The sequence below is a fragment of the Girardinichthys multiradiatus genome, chromosome 14 (assembly GCF_021462225.1).
Source record: "Girardinichthys multiradiatus isolate DD_20200921_A chromosome 14, DD_fGirMul_XY1, whole genome shotgun sequence".
NCBI lineage: Eukaryota > Metazoa > Chordata > Actinopteri > Cyprinodontiformes > Goodeidae > Girardinichthys > Girardinichthys multiradiatus.
In genome coordinates, this window is record NC_061807.1 from 10,708,941 (window position 1) to 10,731,784 (window position 22,844).

The 22,844-nt window shown below is 40.0% G+C and overlaps 1 protein-coding gene and 1 long non-coding RNA gene across 2 annotated transcripts; both read left to right on the plus strand.

Moving 5' to 3' along the window:
• Window positions 1-206: 206 nt before the first annotated feature.
• On the plus strand, window positions 207-6,732 carry LOC124880966 (Fc receptor-like protein 5). Its single transcript, XM_047386440.1, has 5 exons — window positions 207-249; window positions 1,613-1,873; window positions 2,038-2,298; window positions 3,946-4,089; window positions 5,959-6,732. Exons 1-5 carry the CDS (start codon window positions 219-221, stop codon window positions 6,006-6,008), a joined length of 747 nt encoding a protein of 248 aa, XP_047242396.1. The 5' UTR covers window positions 207-218; the 3' UTR covers window positions 6,009-6,732.
• An 11,830-nt stretch (window positions 6,733-18,562) lies between these two features.
• On the plus strand, window positions 18,563-22,286 carry LOC124880967. Its single transcript, XR_007041509.1, has 3 exons — window positions 18,563-18,736; window positions 21,134-21,319; window positions 21,403-22,286. It is a non-coding gene; the product is annotated as an uncharacterized LOC124880967 (long non-coding RNA).
• The last annotated feature ends 558 nt before the right edge of the window (window positions 22,287-22,844 follow it).

A 22,844-nucleotide genomic window follows, 5' to 3' on the forward strand; every position in this document is an offset into this window, starting at 1 on the left:
TGTTAAATTTTCATTATGACATTATGGAAAATAATGAACTTTATCACAATATGCTAATATTTTGAGAAGGACCTGTATATATACACCCTTTAGTTTAACTGCTTTTCGTGTTCGCTTATTACATGAAACTGATACACTTTGAATCCAGGATGTGGGCACCAGAGCAGCTCTAAAAACCCCACTTAAAGTGACGGGCATTTACTCGTCATCTGCATAGAATGGAGTTCACATCTATATGTCTGGCTGTTGGTGAGAATACATACTTTGTTCCTTTGAACATATTTAGAAGAAAGATTTTCATTCCTTTTATAGCTTCATATATGTTCTTTATTATATCTTCTTGTTCTCAGTTCACCTATCAAGTAACTCTACTACTGCCTTACATTGTTTAAATAATGAATATTCTGATTTACTGTTTAAGATAGAAGGCAGGTCATAACACAAGATTTTGCACCTTAAGTCCCAACCATGATCACAAATTGTATTATCTGCAGCTATGCATTTGACTTCTTATGAAGGAAGCAGGAAATAATAAGAAACACATAATGCAAAAACATAACATTAAAACAGTCAATCTGAATGAAAAGATCAATACCAAAAAGAGTTATTGATGGAAATGAAGATAGGTCTGTCTAAAAGAAACATTTGTTGTTCTACTCTGACTTTTAAGAAAGATTTGTTTTGGTTAGAACTTATGTTTGTGCATAGTACTAAAGTGGGATGCTGTTATATCATGAAAATGATTATGGCAGCATCATTAACATACATCTTAGAGAAAACATGTTTACTGAAGCTATGTAGATACATGGTTATTTGGTTAAAACTATTAAAACATGAAATTTCCTTCCTCGGTTGGGCAGAAATGTTAACTCTGAGATGCAATTTTTACTATGATAAACTTTGTCCACTTCATTAAGACTCAGGTCTTCTTAAATAAGCTTTGTGATCCTCTTCCTGTAATATTCTTTCCTTAAAGTCTTCCAGTCCTTATCCATTACTAGCACTCCAACACATTATACAAAATAAATGTAGCTAGAACAAGTTTTTAAATTGATATTTTAGTATTTTAAGTTGATTCAAGAAAGTGCGGTATGACCATGACATTCTTTTGCCCACTCTTCGAAAAGGGAAAGACTGGAGAGAATAATACTGAGGTATGTCCAATGTTGAATCTTGAAGTCAGAAAACAACATTTCAGAAGAGGATCTTTGATGCTGTGGAGAATTTGACATTTTAAATATGGTGGCCTCCACCAGAAATCTAAAGGTGTGCCTTCATTGGGTCTTTCAGCAGGTTAATGATTTAAAACCTATGACTAAATTCACATAGAAACAGTTCCCCAGACACTTATTGAGCTTCCTTTCAGGACACAAGACACAAATCCCACAAAAACCTGTCGGACAAGTTAAATAGAGAGAGCAAAACGGGATAAATAAATCATTTATAGAATGTATTTAATGCATAAATGAAAGTAACTTGTTGCTATGCAGGTCAGACCATAACACCATTTCCTGCGTGTTAAATTTCCATTTTGGCCTTTAGAAAACCACAACAATCCAGCATAGAGATATCTAGCACACAGCTGCTTCTCTGTCATTTCCTGTCTAAACAGCCGCCACGTTGAGTATTCAACCTGAGAGACGTCAGTTCTTCCGGTACGAGGCCTTCAATCTGAGCTGTACAGTATCAGGGAACTTCAGCGGCTGGACGGTGATGAGAAATGCCTCTGAGATGTTTTCTCCATGTGAAGACTGGGGCCGCCCGAACCGATCCTCCTGCATCAATCGCAGTGCCTACAAATCAGACAGTGGGCTTTACTGGTGCCAGTCTGAGCGAGGAGAGTGCAGCAACATCCTCAACATCACAATAAACAGTGAGCTTGTCTTTATTACTGTGCAGGATTGAAAGGAAATGTTACACTCAATGAAAGATGAGTCTGAATAAGGCATGAAACATAAGCTATTAATAAGCTATTAATAATTATTTTTAAGAAGTATTGTACTTTTAATAAAGCAATGATTTATTTCAAAATTTCAGCTGGTGTTGTGATCTTGGAGAGTCCAGCACTTCCTGTGACGGTGGGAGACGATGTGACACTTCGCTGCTCCTACAAAGAAAGATATGCCAGTAATTCTTCATCAGATTTCCTTGCTGCCTTCTACAGTAATGGTACATTTATTGGAAATGAGTCTGGAGGACAGATGATCCTTAAGAATGTCCTAATGTCTAACAAGGGCTTCTACAAGTGCCAACATCCTGACAAAGGAGAGTCACTGGAGAGCTGGTTAGAAGTTAAAGGTAACTATCTTCTGCAGCACATTATTGTGTCATGAAAGGTTTACCTTAATGTTAAAATGACAAAAAGCTTGGCATGCTGCAGGTCATAAATCAGACATTTAAGTAAATATTCTCAACACCCACAAATCAAAAATATTGCTGTCAAGACAGGGAGCATTTGGATCAATGCATATTCATTCCTTAGCATGGCCCAGTCAATGCCCAGAAGTAAATTCAATAGAATATGTGTAAGAAGACCAGGGATGGGTACCTTTCACATTTGAACCGATACTGTACCAATGCCCAGTACCTGGGAATTGGTATTGGTACTAAATGGTACCAATTTATGGTACTTTTGTGTGTGCTTATGGGGGTAATAAATGTTAATTTGTTTAATAAAATCTAAACATTTTTCAATTTCACATACTTATTTTTTAATACATAAACTTTAACGAATATATGAAAACAACATTCAGCTGTTTGTATTGTAACATCACAGTTGTTTTAGAAATGTTTTTAACATGAAGACCCTTAACTAACTACGCAATGTTTGTTTCTTAACAATCAATTAAAACCCAGCCATGTTGCTGGGTGCAGATGGATGCAGGCGTGCCAACAACGCCGAATACAGGAGTTGTAGCCGTAGATCTGAGGCTGTTGAAAATTGTGCACTCTTCAGCCTTGAGGAAAATCAGGTGCTTCCTCAGGTTATAAGTATTCCCGCCGCTGGCCTTGGACTTCGCTTCACAAATATTGCAGTGACTGTAATCGGCATCGCATTTTGAAAAGTGGAGCCGTACTTTCGAGCGCTTTTTACAGCTATGCTTTGTTGACAGAACCAGCAGCTACTGACGTTATTATGCTCTTGTGCATGCTGTGTTCATGTCCAGCGTGGAAAATCGCTCATTCTTCCACTACCTCAGTGTCACAATGATGCATTTAGGTACCAAAACATGGTACTCGGTGGTACTGACGGAATTCAGTCAGTACCTATAAAAGTACCTAATTCAGTACCCATCACTAGCCAGGAAAAATGTTCAAATAGATGTTCCCCATCCAATCTGACTGAGCTTAAGCAATTTTCCAAAGAAGAATAAGCAAGCATTTATATGTGCAGAGCTGATAGAAAATTGCTTCTAAAGGCTTGCAGCTGTAATTGCAGTGAAAGGTGATTCTAGAAAGTGCTGACGTAGTGGGGCTGAATACAAAGGCACATTACACTTTCAAAATGAGCCCCTGGTTGTATAAATTACTCAGTGATTAGCATTTAGCATCTATAGCCTCTATAATGGTTACTGCTATGATTTCTCAATTGCTATATGATATGCTGGCTGTTGGTTTTTGCGTATCCTTTCTTCTGTGCATCCTACAAAATCATGGAAATAGATTGCCTCACATGCATCTTCTCTATTTAATCTGTAATGTGGCACCTCTTACAAGCAACAGCTGCATTTCTATTCACTCATTATTCATGTTAACAATCTATATTTAATTTAAGGATCTGTTAGTTAACATGGTGATTATGTCTTTGTTTATCACACTGCATTTGGTGCATTATAAGTAAATCTAAATTAGAGTTTTGCTAATCACTGAAATGATTTCCTTTTGCATTGAGTTCTTGTCCAATAAATCTTGTCCCGTATCCATCTATGTGTAAAACCCTCACAGAGAAACCTCAACTCAATCTACCTCCTAATCCTTCTTCTGCTCCTCCGATCACAATGACCAGTTTGCTGTGCACCATTATGCTGTTCATCATCTACACCATTATCTTCATTGTGTGTGCAATCATCTACAGAAGGTGGGCTCGAGGTATGGAGACAGCTAAAATTAATAAAACAGGAAAATTAGTTTCTCTTAGACTTTTCTAACAGGAATTACAACATTAGAAACTGTTTAACAGCAGATATGTGAATAATGTAATAAATGTTAAAAATTCTGTTTTGGAACAACAATCACTTTGTTAAGAGCAAATAGAAGTCAAGTAGTAGAGAATATTTTATCTAATTTTAAAGGCCTTTGTAGCTGCATTTTATTTCCACAAAATCATGGAAAACACAAACTAAAACCAAAAATACAGTGGGCATATAATTCAATAAATGCCCGCTGTAATTAAAGAGGTACATTCAGGTGTTGTTTTACATTTATCTTCCTTTACTTAAATCATACCGCGGAATTTAGAAATTTCTTCTGCTTTTACTTTTTTGATCACACTTTTAGACCATCAACACATTTTGATTTCAGACAAAAATAACCCGAGTGAATACAAAAAGCAGTTTTCAAATTATTTAATTTATTAGTGGAATTTATTAGTGGAAAAAGCAACCTGTATGGAAAAGTAATCACCACGTGGCTTAATTGTGAATTAACTGCGATTAACCAGATTTTTTGGGTAAACTGGAATCGGCTTCATTAGCCACCGTCTAATACTGCTTTACCTGTAGAATCAAGAATCTGTCTGACAACATGAAGTTGGCTAAAGGGGTCCAAGAGGCATCCGATACAGATGCCACTTGGAGAGGAGGAGCCACTTCAACTGGCTCCTCTCGATGTGGAGGAGCAGCAGCTCTACTCCGAGCTCCTCGCGATGGCCGAGCTCCTCACCGTATCTCTAAGGGAGTGCCACCCTGCGGAGGAAGCTCATTTCAGACGCTTGTATCCGGGATCTCGTTCTTTCGGTCATGATCCAAAGTTCATGCCCAAAGATGAGCGTAGACCGACCGGTAAATCGAGAGCTTCGCTTTACGACTCAGCTTTCTCTTCACCGCAGCAGCCCGTTACTGCAGCAGCCACACTGATCCGTCCTGTCAGTCTCCCACTCCATTCTCCCCTCACTTCTGACCCCGAGATACTTGAACGCCTCCACTTGAGGCAGGAACTCCCCTCCAACCTGAGGAGGGGAAGCCATTCTTTTCTGTTTGAGAACCATGGCCCCGGACTTGGAGGAGCTGATCCTCATTAGATGCTGTCAGATGCCTGAAATGTGTTAGATTATCTGAAATGTTTAAGTGTGACAAAAATGTGAACAACAGAAAAAATAGTAAGAGAACAAATACTTTTTCAAAGCAATGTAGTTATGTCTATGGCAACATGCCCAGACAAACAGGTCTGTGCCTGGAAAAACAAGCAGTGAAAGCTAACTTACTGCAGTTATTGAGAGGCTGTTAGCTGATCTGAAACCTGTTTTCATGGCAACATCAGTACAGAAACCTCAGCAGGAAATAGAAAATGAAACAGCCTGACACAACTTCTAAACCCTAACCAGCAAATACGGCAGAACCTTTTTCATAGACTTTGATCTGGTTTAGAACACGTTGCCACAGTTTGTCAAACTGGTGATGATGAGTCCAGACATTTCTTTCTCATTCAGAACACTGTATGTGGGAGTAAAGCATACCTACAAAATAAAAAACCTAAAAGTAAAACCTATATCAGAAATGTTATCTTCCTCCATTCAGTTATTTTTTTCAGAATGGTCCTCTTCTTTCTTCTCTTTCGTTCATTACCAGTCAGGCTTTTATTGGTGTGCTATGTGCTATCTAAATAAAACATCTCAAATAAATATGAAGCAGTCATCAATCGATCGCTTAATAAATTTTAGTACACTATATACATTCTGGTGTTTGTTTTCAGTTCAGATGTGCCATATTTTCTGACTTCCTGTTTTATTTTCCTCTGCAGGTCGAGCTGAGGCTAAAAGGAGAGATTCAGATCTTCTCACACCAGAATAATGACTGCTGTCCAACATATCAACTGCATCAAGGCAATATTATTATCAAGAGCTGAATAAGCTTATGTTTTATATTCTCTCTATGTACAATCCAGCTCAAAATTATTCATACCCTGAAGGATTCAGATTTAAAGTCATTGTATTTCAGCTAAGATGTTTGTTTCTCGTGGAAATGACTGATGGCCTTTTTGTCTTCAGTCCTGAAGTTTCTATTTAGTTTTGTTTCTCTGGTTCCTTTTGATCTTTATTATATCCACTTCCTCTTTTCTTTGAGTTTCACTGTCTCCTGGATGTTTCGAGTCTTCCTCAGGTTGGGTATTTTGTGTGTGTGTTCGCACTGTTTTTTGTGGTCCCGTCCTTCTCAGAGTAATTTTTTATTGTTTGCATTTAGGTCCTCCAGAAAAACTAAGAATGCTTTCAACAGATTTCTTTTGGTTCACACTATCCTGTACCATTGTACCTTGAGTAGCTTTTTGACAGACTGCAGATTTTATCAGCGTTACATGGCGGACTAATCTGGGCTGAGGCTAATCTTTTGGTTGGTTTGTTTCTTTTGTGACCGTACTTACTGTATAAACGACCAAGCATGAATGTATTAGCAGGGCGGGATTTTATTTGATGAATTCAACATAGATTTCAAAATGTTTTGCAAAAACAAATCTGTGTGAAAAGTGAGGCATGCATTTGTATTTAGTCCCACTAAATAAATGCTTTCTAGAACCACATATTGCTTCAATTACACCTTTATGTCTAAGGTCAGTCAGTCATTTTCTACCATTTATTCCATAGTAGGTCGCGGAGGAGCTGGTGCCTATCTCCAGCAGTCTATGGGCGAGAGGCAGGGTACACCCTGGACAGGTCGCCAGTCCATCGCAGGGCAACACACATACAACCATGCACGCACTCATTCATACACCTAAGGGCAATTTAGAGAGACCAATTAACCCAAATAACAGCCATGTTTTTGGACTGTGGGAGGAAGCTGGAGTACCTGATGAGAATCCACGCATGCAAGGGGAGAACATGCAAACTCCATGCAGAAAGACCCCCTGCCAGGAGTCAAACCCAGGACCTTCTTGCTGCAAGGCAACAGTGCTACCAACTGCTCCACCGTGCACCGTGAACAAATCAGTTCAGCTGGATTTTATTTATGGGTATCACCATTAAGGGGTTTCGTTCGTTCGTCGTCTTCCGCTTATCCAGGACCTGGTCGCGGGGGCAGCAGACTCAGCAGAGACGCCCAGACGTCCCTCTCTCCAGACACCTCCTCCAGCTCCTCCAGGGAGAGCCCAAGGCGTTCCCAGGCCAGCCGAGAGACATAGTCTCTCCAGCGTGTCCTGGGCCGTCCCCTGGGCCTCCTCCCGGTGGGACGTGCCTGGAACACCTCCCGAGGAAGGCGTCCAGGAGGCATCCGGTATAGATGCCCGAGCCACCTCAACTGGCTCCTCTCAATGTGGAGGAGCAGCGGCTCTACTCCGAGCTCCTCCCGGATGGCCGAGCTCCTCACCCTATCTCTAAGGGAGTGCCCGGCCACCCTACGGAGGAAGCTCATTTCAGCCGCTTGTATCCGTGATCTCGTTCTTTCGGTCATGACCCAAAGTTCATGGCCATAGGTGAGGGTAGGAACGTAGACCGACCATTAAATTGAGAGCTTTGCTTTTCGGCTCAGCTCTCTCTTCACCACAATGGACCAGCACAGCGCCCCCATTACTGTGGCAGCTGCACCGATCCGTCTGTCGATCTCCCGCTCCATTCTTCCCTCACTCGTGAACAAGACCCCGAGATACTTAAACTCCTCCACTTGAGGCAGGAACTCCCCTCCAACCTGAAGAGGACAAGCCACCCTTTTCCGGTCGAGTACCATGGCCTCTGACTTGGAGGAGCTGATCCTCATCCCAGCCGCTTCACACTCGGCTGCGAACCGCCACAGCGCATGCTGTAGGTCTTGGCTAGAGGGGGCCAGCAGGACCACGTCATCCGCAAAAAGAAGAGACGAAATCCACTGGTCCCCAAACCAGACCCCCTCCGGCCCTTGGCTGCGTCTAGAAATCCTGTCCATAAAAGTTATGAACAGGACCGGCGACAAAGAGCAGCCCTGCCGGAGTCCAACATGCACTGGGAACAGGTCCGACTTAGTGCCGGCAATGCGGACCAAACTCCTGCTCCGCTCGTACAGGGACCGGATGGCCCCTAATAAAGGGCCCCCGATTCCATACTCCTGGAGCACCCCCCACAGGGCATCACGAGGGACACAGTCGAATGCCTTCTCCAGGTCCACAAAACACATGTGAACCGGTTGGGCAAACTCCCATGAACCCTCGAGCACCCTGTAGAGGGTATAGAGCTGGTCCAGTGTTCCACGGCTGGGACGAAAACCACACTGTTCCTCCTGAAGCCGAGGTTCAACTATCGGTCGGACTCTCCATTCCAATACCCTGGAGTAGGCCTTACCTTTATAAGAAGGGGAACCGGAGGGTGTGTTCCATTAAGGGGTTTTCATATTAAAATTTTAAAATCATTAATTTTTCTTCCACTTCAGAATTTTGTCACATTTTTGTTGGTCTATCACATAATTCCAGTAAAATACATCAAATTGTAACATGGCAAAGCTTGGGAAAGTCCATGGAGGGTGAATACTTTTTTTCTGCATGGTGTAACTGCAGGTTCTAATCATTGTCAGAAAGCGAGATTCACCTTTTACTGATGTTGGCTTACAGAGGCTTTTTCCAATTTACATATGTAAAAAAAGAAAAGTCGTGTGAAAGCATCGTCCTTCGACATTTAATGTTGATAAAAAATACAAACAAAAAAGTATCAGTTTTTTCCCAAGTCAAACTGTTCTGGCCCTGTCCCAATACCCACACTTCCACCGTCCACCGTTGTGTCCCTGAATTGCGCGTTCCCGTTGATGGGTTCGAGTGCATAGTGTGTCCCAATTCTCAGTCGTCCTTCACCCAACTGCGTAAACTTTAGACAGCAAGCCAACAAATATATTTTTTTACTGGTTTTCCAGGCTAAACTTTGTAAGAAACCACTGGGTTCAGAGTGAGTCTGGGCAGTCATTAGGCCATAACACTGACGTTACCTTTTAAACAAACACTTTCGTTGCTTCCAGCACTTTCTTCTCCTCAAAACAATTGGTTGTTGCAGTTTTAAATAGTTTTTTTAGCAGCAAGACGGTGAAAACAGCGCTGGTTCCCGCCCTTTTTGATGTTGCAGTTATGGTACAGAGGTGCAAGTCGATGACGTAACCCCTACTGTCCCAATTCTCCAATTTTGCAGTTTGTAACCTGCGCACTTCAACCCCTACATGCACTTGTACAAAGTACACACTTCATCGAGGGGCTTAGGGTGTAGTGTGGGTACTGGGACAGGGCCTAAGTTTGACTTTCACTGAGGATCATTTCAGAGACAGCTGAGGAGGAGTAATGTGTGGGCAACACAGATTAAGTGGTGCTGTTAACTGGCAGGCATGGCTTTCACATGATTAAAAACAGTCAGGACGTTTTACAACTACAAAGTTAAACATTGGAAAATATATACAATTACATTCTTTGTAAATATATATATATATATATAAAAAAAAGGAACTCATAACATGTGGAGTAAAAGATAAATTAAATGCTTTTAAACTAAAGGATTTGTCAGTTTTTATAGTGTAGTCATAATACAGTATTTACACATTAACAAGTGTGGAGATATATTATGTGTGTGCATTAACTATTATTATGCTCAGCAACCAGTGTGTTATAAAATGTATAACCTGTGTGTGAGTATAAGACATTGTGGCCTGCAGAAGTGTTGTTGCACAAACTTGGCCTTGAGTGTGAAGTAGAGAAATAATGAAGAATGGTGGGAAAAGAATGCGGGAGGATTAACTAGCCAAGTACTCTCTTCTCCAGGTGCAGGACAATAGCTGTCCAAATATGGTAAGCCGGAAGAGTCTGTATGAAATCATATGTATGAAAAAAACTGTAAACAGGGGCTGTTCATTTTCTTGTGTGTTTCAATAAAAGCAATGGCCCCAGGGAGAAGCTCTGAAGTCGTCTCGGTGTGTGGTCAGATCACATTACAGAGAGCTTCCCCTGGCCAGGTAATTGAATGATATACAGCTGTCTCTGTGTGATTTATTCTAATATGTTGTAAATTCTTTCAGCTTACAGTGAATAAACGAACATGCAGAAGACCCCTTGGTGGGGTGCTTCAACACAAGTCACTCAAAGGTATAGAAGAATGCAAAGTTATCCTATAGTTATTCCAGATAGACCTTCAGAGGTTCCAGGCAAGCTTTTGAATTGCTGGTTTTCCTCTGCAGATGATTTAAGAAGAATGTCGCTCTCGGATTTCCCCCTGATGTGTCTCCTGTTAGAATCCTTGGTTTTCTGCATCGGCAGGTGTTCCTTTGAAGTCTCTACTGGATACGTTTTCCTTCTGTTGTCTTTTTGTTCTCTTTTCTGTATTTTATCTGTTCAAAAGATCAATGAAGTTCATACTTGATGGAACTGACTGAGAGGATGTTTTGAATTGCTTTCTGACAGAAATAAGTGTTCTACCTTTTTTTACTTAACAGTGTATGATGATGATTAGAGCTACAACACCTCCAAGAACTCCAGGAAATATCCAGAGTAGTGTCAAGGTACCTGGAAGAAGGAGAAGAAGATGCTAAGCTCTCAGATTTTCAAACGTCAATAATCATTTTCATGACTTCCTTTTATACTACTAATGTGATTGCAAGTATTTTATTTCTTTTCTCATTAGCTTAAAAAAACTAAAATCATCTTTTTTTATTTTCAGGACATAAAAATGGACAAAAAGGTAAATGTTTCATATGGTTTGGTGAAGATAAAGTTATTTACCATTCGGAGGAGGTGTGTCTTTTGAACTCTCATTCATTTTGGCTGATAATTTGAAAAAACAGACAAAAACCATGTTAGACATAAAAATTAAAAAGAGAGATCATATTTCTCCTATTTTAGCTTCCCTTCATTGGCTCCCTGTTAAATCCAGAATATAATTTAAAATTCTCCTTCTCATATATAAAGCCCTTAATGATCTAGCTCCATCATACATCATCCATATGTTCCTAACAGAGCACTTTGTTCTCAGACTGCAGGTTTACTGGTGGTTCTAGAGTCTCTAGAAGTAGAATGGGAGGCAGATCCTTTAGTTATCAGGCTCCTCTCCTGTGGAACCAGCTCCCAGTTTTAATCCGTGAGGCAGACACCCTGTCTACTTTTAAGGCTAGGCTTAAAACTTTCCTTTTTGATAAAGCTTATAGTTAGAGTGGCTTAGGTTATCCTGAGCTATCTCTGTAGTTGTACTGCTCTAGGCTTAGACTGCTGGAGGACATAATGACCACTTACACTCATTCTGCTACATTTTCATACTACTCTCCAATTTTGCATTATTTGCTGTTATTTCAGCTTTTAACTTTGTTCTCTCTTTTCTCTTCCTAGAAGCTACACCTGGCCTGACTCTGTATCTACATGTGACACCTTTCTGGAGAGGGACATCGTCCGAGCTTCTGCTGCCAACAACTTAATGCTCACCTTCTACCGATGATCCACATGGCCGTCTTTCAGTGTTTAACCCTTTCTCTCTCCTAGATATAGCTACTGACTGAGCTTTTACTGTGACTAACTCTATGTGCTCTCTTTCAGACTCTAACCTTGAAAACTGGCTCAGAGTTTATCTGTTCTTTCTTTCTAGGTGAAACGACTAAAGGAGCTATATCCACTAACATTTACTTTTCCTTCCCATAGAAAGTACTCCTGGACCAGTGCTTCTGTGTTCTTTTTGTGTCTCTGCTCTGTTCTCTCAAACCCCCAGTCGGTCGTGGCAGATGGCAGCTCACACCGAGCCTGGTTCTGCTGGAGGTTTCTTCCTGTTAAAAGGGAGTTTTTCCTCTCCGCTGTCGCTACATGCATGCTCAGTATGAGGGATTACTGCAAAGTCAACGCCAGTGACTGTCCACTGTCTCTACATGCTCATCCAGGAGGAGTGAATGCTGCAAGTCACTGACTGGATGCAATCTGCTGGGTTTACTTAGATAGAAAAACTTTTTATCCAGTTTGAATAAATAACTGAATCTGACTGCACTGTTCAATTGTTAGGATTAATTGGAATGTATGTACCTGACTTTGTGAAGTGCCTTGAGATGACATGTGTTGTGAATTGGCGCTATATAAATAAACTGAATTGAACTGAAACAGAAAACAAGTGTTTGGGTGACTGCATGTCGGTTTGTAAAAACGTGCTTTTTTGATCAGTTTCACAACATAATGTTTTCAGATTAACTGGTATAAAGAAACGTCTGTTTGTTTGGTTTGTTGTTTCTTTATTGACAGAACTTACCATGCCAATGATCATTTTCTGTGTCCTTGTCCCTTACAACTGTAACATACAACAAAGTTAGTTAAATTGATATTTTCGATATCTGCCTTTCTATAAACTGAAATGGGGCTACAGGTCCTTCTCAAAATATTAGCATATTGTGATAAAGTTCATTATTTTCCATAATGTCATGATGAAAATTTAACATTCATATATTTTAGATTCATTGCACACTAACTGAAATATTTCAAGTCTTTTATTGTCTTAATACGGATGATTTTGGCATACAGCTCATGAAAACCCAAAATTCCTATCTCACAAAATTAGCATATTTCATCCGACCAAAAAAGAAAAGTGTTTTTAATACAAAAAACGTCAACCTTCAAATAATCATGTACAGTTATGCACTCAATACTTGGTCGGGAATCCTTATGCAGAAATGACTGCTTCAATGCGGCGTGGCATGGAGGCAATCAGCCTGTGGCACTGCTGAGGTCTTATGGAGGCCCAGGATGCTTCGATAGTGGCCTTTAGCTCATCCAGAGTGTTGGGTCTTGAGTCTCTCAACGTTCTCTTCACAATATCCCACAGATTCTCTACGGGGTTCAGGTCAGGAGAGTTGGCAGGCCAATTGAGCACACTGATACCATGGTCAGTAAACCATTTACCAGTGGTTTTGGCACTGTGAGCAGGTGCCAGGTCGTGCTGAAAAATGAAATCTTCATCTCCATAAAGCTTTTCAGCAGATGGAAGCATGAAGTGCTCCAAAATCTCCTGATAGCTAGCTGCATTGACCCTGCCCTTGATAAAACACAGTGGACCAACACCAGCAGCTGACACGGCACCCCAGACCATCACTGACTATGGGTACTTGACACTGGACTTCTGGCATTTTGGCATTTCCTTCTCCCCAGTCTTCCTCCAGACACTGACACCTTGATTTCCGAATGACATGCAGAATTTGCTTTCATCCGAAAAAAGTACTTTGGACCACTGAGCAACAGTCCAGTGCTGCTTCTCTGTAGCCCAGGTCTGGGGAATGCGGCACCTGTAGCCCATTTCCTGCACACGCCTGTGCACGGTGGCTCTGGATGTTTCTACTCCAGACTCAGTCCACTGCTTCCGCAGGTCCCCCAAGGTCTGGAATCGGCCCTTCTCCACAATCTTCCTTAGGGTCCGGTCACCTCTTCTCGTTGTGCAGCGTCTTCTGCCACACTTTTTCCTTCCCACAGACTTCCCACTGAGGTGCCTTGATACAGCACTCTGGGAACAGCCTATTCGTTCAGAAATTTCTTTCTGTGTCTTACCCTCTTGCTTGAGGGTGTCAATAGTGGCCTTCTGGACAGCAGTCAGGTCGGCAGTCTTACCCATGATTGGGGTTTTGAGTGATGAACCAGGCTGGGAGTTTTAAAGGCCTCAGGAATCTTTTGCAGGTGTTTAGAGTTAACTCGTTGATTCAGATGATTAGGTTCATAGCTCGTTTAGAGACCCTTTTAATGATATGCTAATTTTGTGAGATAGGAATTTTGGGTTTTCATGAGCTGTATGCCAAAATCATCCGTATTAAGACAATAAAAGACCTTAAATATTTCAGTTAGTGTGCAATGAATCTAAAATATATGAATGTTAAATTTTCATCATGACATTATGGAAAATAATGAACTTTATCACAATTTGCTAATATTTTAAGAAGGACCTGTATATTGCTATTGGTTTAAAAAGGAAGTAACTCACACAAAACAAAATTTTAAAAATATTCTGCTAAATTATGTCAATCTCCAAATATATTTTTTCATTGTGTGGCCTGTGAAATGGTCAACAAACCTTTTTTCTACAAACATATTAGCTCATTACTTGAATTTAGAACATTTAACCATTGCCAGTACATCATCATATTCAGTTTTCTTTCAGAACTAAAGAAAAAACAAAACACTTCCATCATTTTTCAGATGAGGTGGTCCTATTGGAATCTTTAAGCCATGATCTTTAGTTTGCACTGGGGTGACTTTCAACTGAGAGTGAAGCAGGCAGGATAAACTAACCTCCTGTAGGTCTGGGGTCATGTTTCTCAGCCAGACCAACCATCCAGGTCCAGGACCAGTCTCTGTATCAAGCAGAACAGTTCCAGTGTCTTGTTCAAAAGTGATGGCAGGAGCAAGGAGATGGACAGGCAGAATGGGAGCACTTCTGCAGTAGTGCTGGTGTTTCTACGGTCTGTTGTGGTGAAGAAAAAGCTGAGCCATAAAGCAAAGCTCTCGATTTACCAGTCTGCCTATATTCCGACTCTGAGTCATGAGATGTGGATCGTTACTGGAAGAGCAACATTAGCTGAAATATGGAGGTTTTATGGTTTTTAAGGAGATTTTATGGCCCATCCTGGTGAAAATCAGATCCTTGGTAAAACCAGAACCTGCTGGAGGGACTAAATTTTCCTTGTGGAAATGCCTCAGGATAACTGAGAATAAACTGGTGCAGGAGAGAGGGATGTCTGATTTTCCCTCCTGCAATCCGATCTAGAATAGCGATGGATGGATGGATGGATGGACGATGGATGGATGGACGAACGGACGGAGGATGGATGATGGATGGATGTTCTGACTCTTAAACATGAAAATTCCTAAATGTTACATCAAACCTTAAATTGTCAGTGTTATTCACTATAGATTTAAAAACTACTTCATTTGTTTAAAACAACAGTTTTTGTTGTGAACGTTGACCACATATTTAAATGCAACTCAAATTTACTTTAATGTAATGAGATCATTCCAAAACTTTAATAATCTAGGAAAGTTCTTACCCAGATTGTGGTTGATGCACTTCATGTCTCTGCTGTCATGTTTCATCAGTTCGATGCAGCAACAATAATCTCCTCCGTCTGTTTTTGTCAGGTTGATAAGGCTGATGGAGGCGTGTCCGTTTTTTTCCATCTCACTAATGTTATCGGGTATTCTGCCTTTGAGCCCTTCCTTTATATAATTTACACGTTTGTTCTTGATGATATAAATGTCTTCATCTTTTGTCCACCTTATAATATCATCTATAATATTTATGGAGAAGGTACTTGGGACGCATGGGAGAGTGACGTTGTCACCGACTATTGCCTCTGTCAGCTTTTGCGTCTTGAAATCTTGGTCCTTTATATCTGTAATGAAGAATAAAGTGGCTTAAACACACAGTACAGAGTAAAATGTAAAAAATGCAAATACAGGATTTTAAAGCAGCAGAATTAGTCTAACCAAACCATGAATAATCCGGTCTCCTTTTGTCTAAATACATCAGGTTTGTTTAACCACCTTCAGACAAACTGAAATAAACCAAACAAAGGAGTAATCTAAATTCACCAGCGGACTTTATTACATACATTCAGTCAGCTGCATATTAACACAAATAGAGCATCAGTCAGTGATCATTTGGCATGTTTTATACTATACGCTGTGCTGGAAATTATTGAACCCATGTGAAGTCTGTAGAGTCAAAAATATACTGGATTCTGATTGAAATTCTGACAGTGGTCCACCACGTTAATCCAAGCTCATGGAGAAAAAAACATGACAGGTGGCTCTGAGAAAAACAATTAGACAATACTTCTACAAGGGCATTAGAGCTCTGACCAGAATCATCATCATAATGAAACAACTTCATTTACTTCTGATCTCACCATGAATATTTAATGAAGAAAATAATACTGAGTAAATGTAATTTTCAGCCATTTATATCAAAAAATCCTTACATTAAGTTTTCTGAAAGCTCAAATAAAGATTGCCTTAAAACCCACAGCTCAGCAGCCGCAGACAAACACCAGTCACCCCCACAGAACACCAGTCACCCCCACAGAGCAGCCCTACAGACGACACAGAGGCAAGTCAGCAGTGGAGCAGCAGACCCCAGGCCAGAGAGGCACAGGGGAAGATCCAGGATACCGAGCGGTCCTATCTAACCCCACTGCCACATCCCTCTGCACAGGTCAAGCCTGCAACTGGGCCAACCTGGCGGTCAGGAGACTGCACAAGCTCCCAGCAATTGACAACATGAGACGTTTGAGTTGCAGTGGAAGTTCACAGTGACTGGCACTCAGAGAGACCAACATGCTTTTGGAATGTGAGAGGAAGCTGAAGAACCCGGGAACACAGACATGACCGGGGAGAACATGCAAACTCCATAAACAACGACCTCAGGCTGCCATTCAAAACCAGGACCTCCGAGCTGTAAGAGCAACAATGCTAATAACTTTACCAATATGGAATACAATACAGTTAAATCTTTAATCAGTTAATAAGGATTCTTTTAGGATTTCCCTCTTTTTTAGTCTTGTTTTTTACATCACTATAATTGAAAATATTAACAAGATTCCTAATATGATACCCAGTGATTTAAATAATGGTTGGATCAAATATAATCATTCAGTTTCTAACTAAGGGGTAAATATCATGATGCAGAGAATTATTATGTTTTTTATGACCAGTTCCTCTTACTCCTTTCTATGAATTATGAAGCCTGGACCTCAGCGCTCACTGACAGAGCATTTACCATTCAGAATACTTTTTTTCAATGAAGGTTTTAATACATATATATATATATATATATATATATATATATACATTTAATTAATAACTTAGCATGCTACAGTTAATGGTCATGCAGGAGGCATTTTGTATTCCATATACCTTAAATTCATTTATTGAATGTGACAAAACACACAATTTTGTTAGAAAAGCCTGATCCAGTATCAGCTTTCCTTAATTAGGCCATGTTACAACTTCTTAGAGACATTTTCTCATCTGATGAATAACACAATTAAAGAGGTAAAAAAACCTCTCAGCTGCTCATTCAAACTTAGCTCATTAAAACACAAAGAGCTTAGTAAAATACTGCAGGATGGTCCTTACCACAATTATTTCCTGCTCCGTCTTCATGTTCAGTAACTCCCACACAAAAGGCTAAAATGAAAGCACATATTTCAATCAACTGCTCAGAGACCTTGTGTCAAGGCTTGTTAAAGGCAAGGCAAGTTTACTTATATAGCACACTTCAGTAGAAAAGCGCTTTACATGAAAAAAAAAGAAAATGAAACATACTAAGTACATTACAGTGGCGTAAAGGAAAGTTGGACTTAAAAACTAATAAAGTTTAGATAACACAGTCAAAGGTCACTCTAAACAAGTTTTTAATCTTGATTTTAAGCAACTTAGGGTTTTGGTGATTTTACAGTTTTCTGGGAGTTTATTCCAGATTAGTGGAGGATAAGAACTAAAAGCTGCTTCTCCATGTTTGGTTCTGGTTCTGGGTATGCAGAGTAGATTTGAGCCAGAAGACCTGAGAGGTCTGGTTGGTTGATACACTGACAACAAGTCTATAATGTATTTAGGTGCTAAGCCATTCAGTGATTTATAGACTAACAGAAGTATTTTAAAGTCTATTCTCTGAGCTACAGGGAGCCAGTGTAGGGACTTTAGAACCGGGGTGATGTATCACATTTATTAGTTAAAGGTCTTGTAAAATTATTTGTCGATTTTCAAATTCACATAAAGTCCACTGTCTGTATTTTTTAAGTGAAAGTTGCCAACTGTAGCTTTGAAATTGGTAATGAACAATAGAGCTGGCTCATGGCCCTCAGTCCAAAAGGCAAGAGAGAGAAAGGATCATCATTAAACATCACATGTTGGCATATTGGTGATATTACCAATACATGATTTCATTTAAGGAATAAATTTACCATAAATCGTCAACAGCAGCAACCGTTTCGTCATTGTCCGGATAAAGGTAAAAAACTTGCACTCGGGGTTCGTTAATCCAACACCTACAGTCCTACAGCATAACTGTAACCAGTTTGCAAATTGCAGGTCAGAGAAAGGAGAAACGTTTATTTTAAGGAAGAAGAAAAAGTCGTTCCTCGACGATCTGAAACTCTCTGCTGACAGGCAGCCGAACAGGTAAGTCTGAAGGCTAATAAAAAGACACGCCCTGCAGTAATCTGTAAACAGATAAATAAAACACAGCAGTGTACTTAATAGAGCAGGGTTGCTCATTACGTCGATCGCGGAGGCAGTACTGGTCGATCGCAGCGTGACGTTAAAAAAATATTTGTCAGCCTATCAAACATCCCGTCACTTGATTGACATACAGGGCAACCATTCAGATGACATAAATTGTGGAGCGGCATTTTCGGACTGTTCATGGAAAATATGACATCGACTTTCCGCCGAAAAGCCAGCTGAGAAAGAGAAAGGTGGAGGAACTAAAATCCCAGTTGTCCAGACAGCAGTCAACAAACTTCAAAAGCGAAAGCCGCCACCAAAGCATCGGTGAGTCACGCCATCGTTAAAAACAATAAGTCCTTCCAAGACGGAGAGATGGTAAAAGAAGCATTTGTTGAAGCAGCTGACTCAAGTAATTCAGGTAATTACAAAAAAATGTAAATAATTATTTATTGTGTGTTGTGCAATATTGGCTTATTCAGTAATGCAAGGTACATCAACATACATTGTACATACAAAGAATCCTTAATAAATTTGAAAGTAATTATATGTTTTGCATTTTTGTAGTGGGTAGGTTGATCTTTTGGACTTGGTTGTTTTATAAGTAGCTCACATGCTGAAAAAGTGTGAACACCACTGTAACACCCCAGGCTTTCTGTAGGTTTGGATGTGTAATCACATGCTATTATCTTTTTCAATTAGAAATTAATTGCCTGTTAAAGATTAGACTTATTTTCTGCCCCAAGAGAACAAGTAGAGTGAGTTTCATGTTATATCAGACTTTATAGTTGAGCTGGGTGTGATTTAGACAGGAGCAGAATGACAGGTGCATTTACTTTCTGTCTTTTCTGTGAACTGACTGGGTAAAATCTAGTGGCTGGGCAATAATAGGACAGCGTCTTGGTGATAAAATATGCATAAAACGCCACCACACGTTATTTACGGATTAGAACAACACGTTAATGTACGGCTGATTTTTTACCCTTTTGGCTTGCCGTACTCCTCACTCCTCCTAACATTACCTCACCTTAGGAGCTTTCTGAAGGCCTTATGCCTGGTTTACACGGAAAGATTTTAAAATTGTCGCTTGATTTTCAAAACCTGAGAGACCCCACACATGATAAAAAATCGTGGATACAACAGGTTTGTACTACAGTTTGTCGTGTCCCAACTCACCACACACAAACAGATTTAAATCACAAACATCCAGATGTCAGCCGGAAGTTCAGAGTAATTTCCCTCCCGTGTTTCCATCAACTTGCTTTCTGATTGACCAACTATGGCAGGCCGTTTTGACATAAAATCGGTTTCGTCTGACTATCCGTAATATCTTCAATTACATTTTGACGAGTCAAAATTCCTTGCAAGATATCTGAAACGAAGTTTTGACGAAAATTCAAACAGAAAACTCACCTCCACCCCTGGCTGTCCTGTGTCTTCCCCGTGCATCTCTCCTCCGTCCAATTAGCATCAGATCCGCATGTGTCTTCAATCAATCATCCTCCGAGGCTTCGCTTTTAAGGACCTCCAGTCATGGATTTCCTGCTCTTCAGCTGAGCTTCGACCCTCCTTCGCCCCACCTCCACCATCTCCCTTCCCTACTCTTCCCGGCTCCCTTACCTTCTTAGGCCTGCACTCCACCTCAGGTATCGGATTCCAAAGCAGAAGACTCATCTAATTCTAAGCCTAAGACGGTTCATTCAAGCTTATGTCATTCTCAGCATTCATGTCTTCCTCCAGGGTCCAAGCACCAAAGATTTCAACTTTATCAGTAAACTTCTCTAATTGCCATCTTTGTGTTTCTTATTGTGAGTCTTTTCAGATTAAAATAACGTCACCGTATTCATCATCTGAAGGGTCACACATCCGTAATTACAATTCAAGATATCTCAAATGTAATTATGACTAGTCAAAAATAAAATTTTAGATATCTAAATAAAGAAATTGCGCCAAAGCCCCCTTATGCTGTACTCCAGCTGTCCAAACAGTTGCTTGCAGAATTTTGGGTGGTCGCAATGAGGCTCGCTGTTGTTGACAAAATTGTAGGAAAATGTCACAATATAGAAAGAGCTCTTCAGTATGGGATATGAGGAGAACGTGAAAATCGTGAACTTGAAGACTGCTTAAGACATCTACGAAGAATTTCTAATTTACTGCCGACAAGCAGAAAAACGACTTAGAAGAGCTGAAAGTACTACTGTCGACTCATTTCCAAGCCAAAAATGGAGCAATCTCTGCACCCCGAGTCAGTTCAGGTAATAACCACACATACATTTTTTATAAGGTTTATATAGGTATAAAACACACACAAACAGATGTATAAAGTCAACCAACCTTTTTAGAAGAGAGCAGATCGACTTTCTTTTGACCCAACGACAAACGGGCAAAAGGATGGCAAACATCTTAGGATCCTGAGCATCATTTCTTTACAAGAAGTCCAAAGCACTTGGTGTACCAATAAGGAGAAGGTTAGCTGCAGTTACTGATGAAGACCTTGAAGCTAATATCAGACAACTTCAAGCCCTGTGTCCAAATTCTGGGAATGAGGTATGGTATCAAAATGTATTGCTTAACGACAAATATATGCAATATGCTTAATAGTGATGAGACAGAATGCTAATTATTTTATCATTTTATTTTGATTTTCAGAAATCATAAAAGTTATTGGACTGTTTAGCATATAAGACCGTTTGCTCCTTGTTTCATGACTAGATGTGAAATCTGAAACCTAGATTTTCAAAAATATGATTACATTCAAAATGTCAATTGTTGTGTGGTGGTTTGAAACGCTAAAACCACACATTCTTAATTCAACCAGATGATGAGAGGGTTTTTGATGCACAAGGACTAGTGGTTCCACGGCGGATGGTCCGTGAGATGAAGGCTCGAATAAACCCAATGGCAACTGCAAGGAGGTGGAGCAGCGCAGTGTTTCAACGTGTCTATCATGCCCCATATACCCCAACAGTTTGTGGCATATTGATGGCAACATGCGTCTCATAAGGTAGATCAAAATGTCAAGACTTTTAGAATACATTTTGGTGAATTAAATTCAATTTCTTATAAATTTTTTGCATTTCCTTTTAGGTGGGGCTTTGTGGTCCATGGTGGAATTGATGGATGGATGTTCCCGCTTGATTACTTACTTGAACTGTAGCACAGACAATCGCGCCTCAACACTGCTGTTTCTCAAAGCAACAGGCCTTTATGAATTACCTTCTAGAGTGAGGTCAGATCATGGTGGTGAGAATGTGCAGGTGGCATTGGTGATGAACCTCCTACAGGGAATTGAACATCCGAGTCACATTACTGGGGAGTCTATCCATAACCGGATAATAGAGCGTCTTTAGAGGGATGTGTTTTTTACACGTTCTGGAACCATTTTATAGCATGTTCTACACTCTTGAAGATTCAACCCTATTGGATCCCAGTGACGATGTGCACAAACTTTCACTTCACATAGTTTTTCTTCCTGAGATTCAAAACCGATTAGAACAATTCAGAAAAGCTTGGAACCATCATTCCTTGCATACAGAAAACAACAGAACACCAGCACAAATCTCGACTGAAGGGATGTTGGCAAACACGGGTGTCAACAGCACAGCAACAAACAACGTGTTTGGTGAAAATTCCTACACAGCAGAGACTCTTGAAGAACTTCTGGAACAGCATGGCCTTGAGCCACTTCCGAAAACTGATGCTGAGCAGGTCCCTAGTGTAGTTGTAGAACCACCCCAAGTCAGTCTCAGTCAGCAGCAACTTCAGTCAGTTAATCGTGCAATCAATTACATTTCAGATCTGAAAATGGAGTACCGGGCCTGTTGTGCAGAAATTGCAAATGTTTTATTGAATTAACATGTAACAATGTTTGAGAAGGAGGGACAATAACATCTGATTAACAATCCAAGAACACCTAACAAAATTCATTGTTTTGAAGATACAATTATTTCAAATAAAAATTTTAGAATTAATGTCAACAACTGGTAAACTTTTTTTTAGGTTAACTTTGGGAGAAATGACAAACTTAATATCTGGCCCCGGGAAACAAAAAGCAAGACACCGTTACAAATTCTCAGTCTGAAAATGTTTGTGTAATATTTGCTAAGTGTCTTTTTTTCACTGTTGAAACAGATCTTTTGGACCCCTTTTTGAGCTTTAGAATTAGAGTTTTTGTTTAATCAAAATGAGCAGTGTTGATTTATTATATGAACTAGAACAAGCATTACAAAAGAAACCAATTATGTCATTTAGCTCAAACGTATTCCCTTGAATATCGAAACTAAAAAAGCAGTTCAAGAGGAAATTATTTCTATAAATAAAAAGAAATTCACTAAATATTAAATTTTAATCTTTTCCAAGCTTGGCCATTAAAAAAACTTTACTATGACTTGTTTAAAAACTTTCTTTAAAACATTTTCAAAACATCCCGACCATTTTTAAAAGAACTACATATTACACTTACTGGCTGCTTATGCAACACCAAAGGTAGGGGCCTGCAAAACCCCCTCCCTCATGTACTTTTTAAAAGA

What these genes read in the sequence shown, in the direction of transcription:
- LOC124880966 (XM_047386440.1), top strand. Translation starts at nt 219, where the DNA reads ATGGAGTTCACATCTATATGTCTGGCTGTTG. An exon ending in CCTCAACATCACAATAAACA is followed by an intron (nt 1,874 to 2,037) that starts GTGAGCTTGTCT and finishes TCAAAATTTCAG; the next exon opens with CTGGTGTTGTGATCTTGGAG. An exon ending in CTACAGAAGGTGGGCTCGAG is followed by an intron (nt 4,090 to 5,958) that starts GTATGGAGACAG and finishes TTTCCTCTGCAG; the next exon opens with GTCGAGCTGAGGCTAAAAGG.